At 33.4% G+C, this 12,157-nt stretch overlaps 1 protein-coding gene across 7 annotated transcripts in view; it reads right to left on the bottom strand.

Moving 5' to 3' along the window:
* Nucleotides 1–12,157, bottom strand: part of LOC114331282 (ATP-binding cassette sub-family G member 1) — a 330,676-nt gene that overhangs the window by 108,756 nt on the left and 209,763 nt on the right. For all 7 annotated transcript variants that reach the window (XM_028280802.2, XM_028280803.2, XM_028280805.2 and 4 more), the window contains exon 2: nt 9,985–10,102. In XM_028280802.2, coding sequence (XP_028136603.1) covers nt 9,985–10,102 — 118 coding nt within the window. The remainder of the gene's footprint in view (nt 1–9,984; nt 10,103–12,157) is intronic.

The following is a 12,157-nucleotide window of genomic DNA, read 5'->3' as shown; positions in this document are numbered from 1 at the left end:
ATTGCCAGAACTCTTGTTGCTCTTTTACTCCCCACCCAAAACGGACGCCTATGAGTGGTACCTACTAGAAATTCACAAGAGATGGAATCGATTTATCTCTAGAAGATAAATAATTGTACCAGTTTTCGTTTTTCTAACTGGAAGCGTTCTGGAGGTATTTAAGAAAAACTAATTACAAGATGCCATCTTCAATGAGCTCTAGCTCCCTTGGGAAGCATGTTCGGACTAGGTGAATTAGGTTTAATTGTCTTAAAAATTATCTAAGGAATCTCCTGTCTTCGTTTGTCGGTAGAGTTTCTGGACAACCTGTATATACGAAAAATTGTCAAATCCGACCAAAAAATATATTTATTTTACGATAAAATATTTTTTTAACCAAGGACTGTTTAAAATACACAAACAAGTTGATTTACATAAAATGCCTTAGACAATCTGCATATATCTTTGTTTTATTGCCAGATAATTTTATAGAGCATTTTAAATAAGCCATAATAATAAACATTTTCGTTCAAAATTATCAGCTACCTACATTTTTTATTTGAAATATTTTTTTGCATTTTTTTCGGGGTCTCACAATTGACATTCTCAGCAAAAGTCAGCTTGGTCGTTTCGTGTTTAGAGATCATATCTCTGTCGACTGGATTAAGCTACGAATTCACACTCAAAATCTGTGAAGAACGGACCAAGGGGCCTAACATAAGAAGAAGATAGTGTTGAAAAACCAACGATAAGTTTTTAAATGTTTGAATACTTTATGTCGTCAAAGGCCACACCTCCCTGACCTTCAAATAACTTCCGGTTCCTCAAAAACATTCACTTTCACTTCCTTCCGAAAAATCACTTCCGCTTCCTCCCTCTCAAAAAAAGTCACAAGAAAGTAACGCCACGAAGTTCTCGCCCTTATTATTTTTTTCTCTCACCGTACTCAAAAAATTTTCTTTTCACTCTCTCTCTCTCTCTCTCTCTCTCTCTCTCTCTCTCTCTCTTTCTCTTTCTATTTCACACACACGTTTTACAAGAGCAAAGTAGTTTTAATTATGGTAAGTGTTTTTATAGTCAAGTTAATAATAAATCAGTAAATAAAAACTAGTGCAGTGTATAATTTCATTCCCACAAGAGACGAACAAAACCATTAACCTACATCCAAAATCCTGTAAGTACACTCAAATTAGACAAGTCGTTACTGGTTTGACATCCAACAGGAAATTTGTGGCATAACACCTGCTTTTCCCTTTGATAGTCTATATTATGATTTTTGACTGTAAAGCCTCGCAGTGTCTTTCCTGCGATTTTCAATCATGAAATCTTCTGTTAGGGTTGAAGGACTGCATTTATAATTTAGAACTGTGTATAAACTTTTATTTAATTTATTATAGAAAAGCAATAGAAAGAGTAAAATTGGGCAAAGCACCAGGCAAGGACAATATCACCCCGGAAATGATAAAATTCATGGGGACAGAGGGAATGGATAGCATGAAAGAACTAATGAATGATTATCATAAATAGAGCAGAATTACCAAAGGACTGGAAGAAAAACATTATATTACCACTACACAAAAAGGGAGACAAGAGAAACTGTAATAATTACCGATGTATCACCATATCAAGTATCCTTGGGAAGGTATTTGCAAGAATAATAGAGACAAGAATGAAAACCCAAATAGAAACAACTATGGAAGACACACAGTGTGGATTCAGGAAGGACAGAAGCACGCAAGACCTAATATTCACATTAAGACAAGTAAGTGAGAAGGTAATCAAGAAGAATAGAGAGATACATATGTGCTTCATTGATCTGGAAGAGGCGTTTGACAGAATCCGAAGAAAGGACGTATGGAAGACACTAAAAGAAAGGGGAGTCGACAGACACATAATAGAAGTAATAAAGGATATGCACAAAAATAATACAAATACACTAAGAACCAATAACGAGGAATCCAGAGAATTTACTACAAGTCAAGGCGTCAAACAGGGATGCGTGCTGAGTCCACTGCTATTCTCAGTGGTACTGGATGAAGCGATAAAGAAAGCCAAGAGAAGAATGAGAAAACTAACATTAGGATACTGGTAAATAAAACGGACTCAACTATCGGAGCTACTATTTGCAGACGACATGGTATTGATAGCAGAAAACAGAGAAGACTTACAGAACAATCTTGAAATCCTAGAAGAAGAACTATCAAACATAAATATGAAAATTAATACAGAGAAAACAAAAACAATGATAATTTGAAATGCTAGGAAGACACACGCAACAGAATTAGACGGGAAACAACTAGAGCAAGTGGAATATTTTAAATACCTAGGAGTAATAATCGAATCAAATGGTAAACAAGACATGTAAATAAACGAGATAATGGGACGAACAGGAAGCTTATTTAACGCTATGAAAACAACATTTTTTGAGAAAAAAGAGATACCGGAGAAAGTAAAAACGGCAGTCGTTAAATCAGTAGTTAGACCAACAATCATGTATAACAGCGAGACATGAACATTGACGGGGAGACAAAAATCCAGAGTCAATGCTATGGAAATGAGGTTCCTGAGGAAAATAGCAAACAGAAAGAGGACAGACAAAATACGAAACGAAACAATTAGACAAAACCTAAAACTAGAACCAATCAATGAAAAATAGTGGAGGGACAACTTAGTTAGTTCGGGCACGTGTGTAGAATGTCGAATGAGAGGCTAACAAGACGAGTGTTCGAAACGAGAGTGCAGGGGAAAAACAAAAGAGGAAGACCAAGAGTTATGTGGGTAGATGAAATCAGAAAAGAAGTCGAGAAGAAGGGATTGGCATTGGAAAGTACAAGAAACCTAACGCAAGATCGGAAAGCATGGAGACTACAATGCCAAACTCAACTCAACCAGCCTTACACCTAAAGGTAGAAAGGCTTATGACTAAGTAGGTAAGTAATTTATGATTCTAACTGGGAAATAAGCCACAATTTAATTTAACAAATGATTTTATTGACGTTTTGACCTCCACCTCGGACGTCGTTATCAAAATACAAATTATTACTAAATTAAACAAAAATGTTGTTGCTTAGTAAAAAAATTCTTCTAATAATTTAATTTGATCTGACTCATTCATAATATCGGCAATTCAAACATATAGGTATTATATGTACATTTTAAAAGAGAAGACTTTAAAATGATATTGCCAATATTTATGTTACGTTCCTGGGACGAATTTATTGAAAGATAGTTCATTCGATTACATGAAATCAATTTTAACTGAAGAATATCCGTTACAAAAAATCATAGCATGTAATTTGTCTTTAAAAAGACAACCACATGCAAGTGATTCCATAGTACCTAAATCACGAGGAAAAACCAGGAAAAACCCTTATGCTATGATTTTTTTGTGACGGATATTCTTGAGTTAAAGTTGATTTATGTAATCGAATGAACAATCTTTCAATAAAGTCGCCCCAAGAACGCAACTCATAAGTATTGGCAATATCATTTTAAAGTCTTCTACTTTAAAATGTATAATATATGTCTGAATTGTCTATATGAATGAGTCAGATTAAATTAAATTATCAGAAGAACTTCTTTACTAAGCGACAACATTTTTGTTTAATTTAGTAATATGTATTTTATATTTTGATAACGACGTCCGAGGTGGAAGTCGAAACGTCAATAAAATCATTTTTTAAGTTAAATTGTGCCTTATTTCCCAGTTAGAATAATATATTACATAAATGCCACAAAGAAATAGCTTCAGAACTTTTACTTAATATATATTATTAACAAAACAATATACGAGGGTCATTCGTAGAAAAATGTTATCTATACCGCTGGGAAAGAGTGCGATGTGATGGGAGAAATCTGGCAACACTGCCTTACCCATTAACTCGCATTTCACCACTTTCGCTTCGCTGCATTGCTCAGTGTCAGCCTAGCAGCATTCGACGATTGTGGTGCCGGTGTCTGTACAGCCAATGTGAAATTCATGCTGTGATCAATGAACTGTCAAGACGGATGGAATAGGCAGGAAGACAATTAATGCAGCCACGATACAAGAGAGAGGTCCTAGAGAGAGACAGACAAGGTGCTGGAAACTTTGACAGGCCGTGTAATTTGAGTTGCCTATATCAACTTAAATCGGGGAAATATAAAAGTAAAGTTCTAAATATAAAAGTAACATAAAAACATAATCAAGGATTTCTTCACTTTATATAAAACAGTCACTAATTTAGTATTTAAATAGTTTTAAAATTATTTAACTCCCAAATAGTTTAGGAAAGTAGGTATTTGTTTTGATAAATACAAATAACAATTCTGAAAAGTATTTAAACTGATTTAAACATTAAGTATGGTACTCTGTACTCTATTTAATCTGTAAATACAAAAAAGTATTTAAATTTTGAAATATGTGCTGCCAATCAGCCCTGAAAGTTAAAATATGAGGTCCATTCAACGAACTGTCAATACTGATTCAATCGGGTCCATTTATATAGGCAACTCAAATTACACGGCCTGTCAAATTCTCCAGCACCATGTCTGTCTCTCTCTAGAACCTCTCTCTTGTATGTTGGTGGCAATCTCGCTTCACTATTTGAATGGGACAGGGCCATTCCATCCGTATTGACAGTTCATTGGCTGTGATACGTTTTTTAAATAGATTTCACCTATTGACGTTCATCGTCATTTAATCGAAGTTTATGGGTAAAAGTGCATATCTGTTCAACATATTCGCAAATGGTGTAGAGAATTCAGTGAAGACCGAACGGAAATTCACGATGAATCTGAAGGCCTTCCGCTCCGAGTAGACGGAGAGGCAGCGCTGAAAAATCTATTTGAATTTACTGAAGCTAGATTTTTCACAGTTGATTACTGTGAAAGTGTAGAGAAACATACTGCGGTCGGTCAAGCGAAACGTAGAACAGGGGTTACTGAGAGGGTATCAAAGTTGCTTTCCTACGAAGGTAATTAAATCCATTTACTAAGGCTGAAAATCAGTACACACATTCTAAATTAATATAAATAAAAGTTATTATAGTGGGTCAGCTGTATGACGCGACAGAGCCGGTCGGTCGGCCCCAATAGTCGATTGAGGAAATGAAGCATTTTGGCTCGCAATTTTTTCGTCCAGCATGGATTTACTTGAAATTTTCACAGAAGGTAGGGAATAGTCCAAGGATCATTTTCTATATCATGCCGCTATCATATGCTAAAACCTTGGGGGTGGTTGCCACCCCATCTCAAGGGTGGGAATTTTTTTATTACATTTTACCCATGTAATTCGATGGAAAAAGTGATTCTAAGAAAAAAATGTTTTTTACATTTTCTTCGTAGAACTAATATTTTTCGAGTTATTCGCGCTTGAAAATAAGAGTTTTTCGACGAAAAAATCGACTTTTTTAGAGGGTTTTTTGAGAATACCTCGAAAAATATGCATTTAATCAAAAAACTGTAGAAATTAAAATTGTATCTTTTAGTAACACAAACCAAATTCTTTTCCAATAATATCTTTAAGACCAATACAACCCGAGATACGGCATGTTGAAGGTTAGCTTTTTTCGTCAAATGCATAATTTGAAATATTCAAAGCCAAATAATGGGAGCAATTTGCATTTTTCGAGGAAAACTTAAATAATCTTTTCAAGTATACTTTAATCAAAGACTTTAATCAAAAAAATATCGGTACCTGCTTTTCTCTACGAAAAAATCAGTGAAAACAACCCCCTAACTACCTTCCTAATTCAAAATTAGTCTTCACCTTTCTGTAGTTCCTTTTATATTTATATTATCAATACACTCAAGGAGTTTGACCTATTTAAAATGCCTAAATTTGGAAAAATATATCTCACTGTGTACTGATTTTCAGCCTTAGTAAATGGATTTAATTACTTTCGTAAGAAAGCAACTTTGATACCCTCTCAGTAATGAGACCCCTCAAAAATGATTTTGTAGGATTTTTAAAGAGCTATAAGACTGTGTAAATTAAATTCCGTAAGACGCCTTAGATTTTAATTGGGGCGGGTTTAAAGGGCTCGAATAAGGGGGTGTTTGCTGGTAAATAGAGGTTTTAAACAGCTATATCTGGCTAAATATTCACTGTAATGAAAATCTATGCACAGGATAATTTTAGTCATTAAAAAAGCTACAATTTAGTAGTATACAGTTTTTTTCATATCTTCAGTATTTTCGGAGATATTTTGAAGTAAAAGGTGAAAAATACCGAATTGTAAAAAATCAATTTTTCTTTAAACTCCAATTTTTCCAAAATTCGGCATTTTAAATAGGTCAAACTCCTTGAGTGTATTGATAGAAAGGTGAAGACCAATTTTAAATTAGGAAGGTAGTTAAGGGGTTGTTTTCACTGATTTTTTCGTAGAGAAAAGCAGGTACCGACATTTTTTTGTAAGTCGCTTAATTTTCATGCTACAAACTTTTTATTATTTTTTTTTGAAAGTTATAATTGTATGCTTGAAAAAAGATTATTTAAGTTTTCCTCGAAAAATGCAATTTTTTCCCATTATTGGGCTTTGAATATTTCAAATTGTGCATTTGACGAAAAAAGCTAACCTTTAGCATGCCGTATCTCGGTTTGTATTGGTCTTAAAGATATTATAGGAAAAGAATTTGGTTTATGTTACTAAAAGATACAATTTCGATATCTACAGTTTTTTTGATAAAATGCATATTTTTCGAGGTATTCTCAAAAAACCCTCTAAAAAGTCGATTTTTTCGTCGAAAAACTGTTATTTTCAAGCGCGAATAACTCGAAAAATATTAGTTCTACGAAGAAAATGTAAAAAACATTTTTTTCTTAGAATCACTCTTTCCATCGAATTACATGGTTAAAATGTAATAAAAAATTACCACCCCCAAGATTTTAGCGTATGATAGCGGCATGATAAAATGATCCTTGGACTATACCCTACCTTCTGTGAAAATTTCAAGTAAATCCATGCTGGACGAAAAAATTGCGGGCCAAAATGCTTTATTTCCTCAATCGACTATTCGGGTCGACCGACCGGCTCTGTCCCGTCATACAGCTGACCGACTATAATAACTTTTATTTATATTTAGTTTAGAATGTGTGTACTGATTTTCAGCCTTAGTAAATGGAAATAATTACCTTCGTAGGAAAGCAACTTTGATACCCTCTCAGTAACCCCTGTTCTACGTTTCGCTTGACCGACCGCAGTATGTTTCTCTACACACTCACAGTAATCAACTGTGAAAAATCTAGCTTTAGTAAATTCAAAGAGATTTTTCAGCGCAGCCTCTTGGTCTAGAGCTTTATGGTGAATTTCCGTTCGGTCTTCGCTGGATTCTCTACACCATTTTCGAACATGTTGAACAGATGTGCACTTTTCCCCATACATTTCAATTAAGTGACGATTAGCGCTCGTACACATTAGGGCGGTTTGCCAACTTTGACGTCGCGGTTTACCTGAAAAACCCAACCTCCGCAGTTCAAGTTAATATAGAAACAAATGCAACCGCTCAACTTCGTACAGCAAGTTTACCAGCGTTTAAACTGGTAAATCGCGGCGTAACCGCCTGCATATATGGACAAGCGCTTAATGTCAAGAGGTAAAATCCAATTTGCAGTTAAAAAACGTATCACAGCATGAATTTCACATTGGCGGTAACAGCGACCGGGACCTCCATCTTCGAAGGCTGCTAGTAGGCTATTGATTATGTATTTTAGAAAGAAACTACAACTTTAACGGGGTTTTATTGTTTCATATAGTCAACAGACCTCCAAATATGAAAACCCCGCGGTGTGCTACCATTTAAAGCGGTGCGTTTTTGAGAAAGGGGTGAATTAGTCCTTAGGCACAGGGCAAAGTAGGGTGAGTTCTATGCACTTTTGGCACAAACACGTCTACAGGAAAATTGTTCCAGGTTAAATTTACTATCAAAACATCACATTTTAAAGTCAACAATTATTTTTTTTCACAAAAATATATTCAGAAGAAAAGCAAGATAAAATCACGAAAGATAGCAATTTTGTTTTTGCCCCATAACATTTTTCCACGGGAATATAGGTATAAGCATTGCTTTACAGAAAAAAATCTTTCATCATTTCTCTTTAATACGACGTTTGGTAGAAGTCTGTATGATTCACAGTTTCCAAAATATGATTTTTTTAAAGTTCGCCACTCACAGCAATTTTGGCCCATTTTCCTTGATACTTCTCAAACATTGTTCTGTAACGTTTTTCGACGTAGCTTTAGGTATATACAATGCTACATTTAGTAGGAAGGAAAGTCAATTATCTTTAAAATGGTCTCTTGTAGAAGGCTGTATGACTATTTTTAAGCAAGATATGGTTGTTCAAAATGTTATACTTTTAATGATTTTTAATATATATTACGATTATTTTTAAATTTCTGATTATAACTTTTTTAATGTATATTTAGGTATATAAATTATAATAAAAAGGAATGCTTATTTTCTTTACTTTAAAATGGTGTATTGTAAAAAATTGTAGGACTATTTTTAAACAAGATATGCTTTTTCAAAATGTGACATATACAGATACACATGCAATAGGTCCCACTAAGTTGGAACCATATAGAAAACTTTTTTATTATTAACTTTACGAAAAAAAATTATTCTTTATAAAATGCTCTCCATAGTCGAAAACCTAAGATCCAATCATCAGATATCAAATTTTATCAATAGTGTACGAGGTATGCTAAAAAATATGAATTTCGCTCAAGAGTAAAGTACCTTTATATTTCACAATATCAATAAGTGTTATTAAGAAAAGATATTTATAATTAAAAATTATGTTATAACATGCAATTATATTCTTCTAATTGAAAAAAATCAAAAAAATAAAAATTTTTCTCAAATTACGGATACCCTTGGATATCCTAAAAATAGTCCTATAATTTCTTTCGATACACCATTTTGAAATAAAGAAAATACTCTTTTCTTTATTCCACAATGCATATACCTGAATGTACAAGAAAAAAAGTCATAATGAGAAATTTAAAAAATAAACATTAAAAATATCAAAAATCGTTAAAAGTATAAAACATTGAAAAAGCATAACTTGCTTAAAAAGAGCCATACCATCTTATACAGTAGACCATTTTTAAGGTAATTGACTTCTCTTTCTACTAAATGTACCATTGCATATACCTAGAAATGCGTAAAAAAAATTACAGAACAATGTTTGCGAAATAATGGGGAAAATGGCCCAAAAATGCTGTGAGCGGCGAACTTTGAAAAATACTATTTTGGAAAAAATACATCTTAAAGAATTTTACCAATATTTATTTTAAAGAGAAAAGGTGGAAGTTATTTTTCGATGAAGCAATGCCTATACCTATATCCCTGTGGAAAAAAGTTATGGGACAAAAAACAAAATTGCTTTCTTTCGTGTTTATTCTTGCTTTTCCTTTTAATATATTTTAGTTAAAAAATATTTTTGACAACTTAAAATATATTTTGATAGCAAATTCACCCTGCAACAACTTTCCTGTAGACGCGTTTGTACCAAAAATGCATAGAACTCACCCTAATTTATCCTGTGCCTAGGGACTAATTCACCCCTTTCTCAAAACGCACCCATCTAAATGGTAGCACTCCGCGGTTGACCATATGAGACAATAAAATCCCGTTAACGTTGTAGTTCCTTTTAGTTATCTTCTTCTTAGCCTTCTATAGTCCACGTTTGGACATAGGCCTCTCCCAACTCCTTCCATCGGTCTCTATCCTGAGCAACATATTTCTAATTCGTTCCGGCTACTCTTTTAATATCATCAACCCATCTCATCTGTGGTCTCATCTCATGTTAGTTATCTTATTTTGAACATAATCAATAGCCTACAGGCCGATACTCAGCAATGCAATGAGGCGAAAGTAATGGGGGTGAGAGAGAGGGAGAGTTGATGTGTAAGGCAGTGTTGCCAGATTTCTCCCGGCACGCTGAGATTCTTTCTCAGCGGCATAGGGAACCATTTTTTACGAATGACACTCGTATATGTTTATTCAATGTCTACTTACTGGTATCCTGTGAGAATATTAAGCAACGAGGTTTTGCCAGCTCCTGAGGGACCCATAATGGCTGTAAGGTGTCCACAATGAAATTTTCCTGAGACTCCATCAATAATTTTTTTATAACCTGCAACAAAAATGGTAATGGTAGTAATTGAGGTTATCAGTCAAGAAGAAAAAAAAATACTATTTTAATCTTTTAATACAAAACGTTTCGTGCAGTAATTATGCACTTCTTCAGTTCTGATGAATGTGAAATAACATACAGATGTAAAGCAATGTAAAATACAATGGTTTTCGATGTCAAAAACTTAGTAGTTAAAAAATTCAATAATATAAATTAAAAAAAATATCACAATATTCTAAGTAGGTATAATATCAAGGGATAAATCGATTCCATCAATTTCTAATTTCTAATACCGGTCATAGGCGTCCCTTTTGGGTAGGGAAACGGTTATTTTATCGCATAATTTTAATTTGTCTTTAACTTCTAAGTATAATTGACAATGGTTTAAACTGTTTTAAAATTATTTGTCTCATGTTATTGTGAAAATAGGTCCCTGGGATAAACAAATATTCTTTTAGACTAATTAATGTATCGGTCTAAAATTTTGAGAGTTTAAGTACCCCAATATACAAGGTGTCCAGAAAAGATTGGTCATAAATTATACCACAGATTCTGGGGTCAAAAATAGATTGATTGAACCTCACTTACCTATATACAATAGTGCACACAAAAAAAGTTACAGCCCTTTGAAGTTACAAAATGAAAATCGATTTTTTTTAATATATCGAAAACTCTCAGAGATTTTTTATTGAAAATGGACATGTGGCATTTTTATGGCAGCAACATCTTAAAAAAAAATGAAAGTGAAATTTGTGCACCCCACAAAAATTTTATGGGGTTTTGTTCCCTTAAACCCCCCCAAACCTTTGTGTACGTTCCAATTGAATTATTATTGTGGCACTTAGTTAAACACAATGTTTCTAAAACTTTTTTGTCTCCTAGTACTTTTTTCAGTCAGTGTTTATCGAGATATTTTGAATATTTGTCGAATCCACCACATATTTGTATATGGTTAAGTACGTTTATAGAGACCTGTTAATAATCTGAAAATGTATTTATAATTTACATTTTTAGGTATATTTTCAAAAAGAAGCTACATCTCGATAAAAGGTGACTTATCAAAAAAAGACTAAGAGGCAAAAAAGTTTTAAAAACACTGTGTTTAACTAATGGTACCACAATAATAGTTTAATTGGAACGTACACAAACATTTGGGGGGTTTAAAGGAACAAAACCCCCATACAATTTTTACGTAGATATATTGAAAAAGAAGCCGCATCTCGATAAAAACTGGCTTATCGAAAAAATACTAGGAAGTAAAAAAGTTTTAAAAACGTTGTGTTTAACTAATGGTACAACAATAATGAATTAATTGGAACGTACACAAAAGTTTGGGAGGGTTTAAGGGAACAAAGTCCCCATAATTTTTTTATGGGGTGGACAAATTTCACTATAATTTTGTTTTAAGATGTTTCTGCCATAAGAATGATACATGTCCATTTTCAGTAAAAAATCTCTAATAGTTTTCGATATATTGAAAACAATCGATTTTCATTTTGTAACTTCAAAGGGCTGTAACTTTTTTTATGAGCACATTGGTACTAAGGTAAGTTCGGTTCAATCAAACTATTTTTGATCCAAGAATGTGTGATATAATTTATGACCAATCTTTTCGGGACACCCTGTATAACTTCGGATGAAACACCAAGTTCTACGTTAGTTTGCGAAGTAACATATTGACTTTTTGCTTTCAAAAATCATCATTTTGAAGCTTTTTCAATGTTTTAAAAAATCAAATTTTGTAATTTTATTTCAACTATGTAGCTTTTTAATGGTGGTTTAATGGTAAATTGTTATCTAATAATTAAAAAACGGCTTCGAACTCTAGGCAGGAAACATGTAGCAGTGCCGGATTTACCACTAGGCCGACTAGGCCTCGGCCTAGGGCCGCAAGCAAAAAGGGGCCGCAAGCAAAAAGGGGCCGCAGCGTTTTGTAAAAAAAAATTTTTGGTAAAAAGAATTTTACTAATTGAATTGAAATCAGTAAACAATTTTTCAAATTAGAGAATGATATTCTACTAAACACGTGGTACGATATTTTACAACGTTTTGACA

The sequence above is a fragment of the Diabrotica virgifera genome, chromosome 1 (assembly GCF_917563875.1).
Source record: "Diabrotica virgifera virgifera chromosome 1, PGI_DIABVI_V3a".
NCBI lineage: Eukaryota > Metazoa > Arthropoda > Insecta > Coleoptera > Chrysomelidae > Diabrotica > Diabrotica virgifera.
Note: the sequence above shows the minus strand (reverse complement) of the source record. Positions and strands in the feature narration are given on the sequence as shown.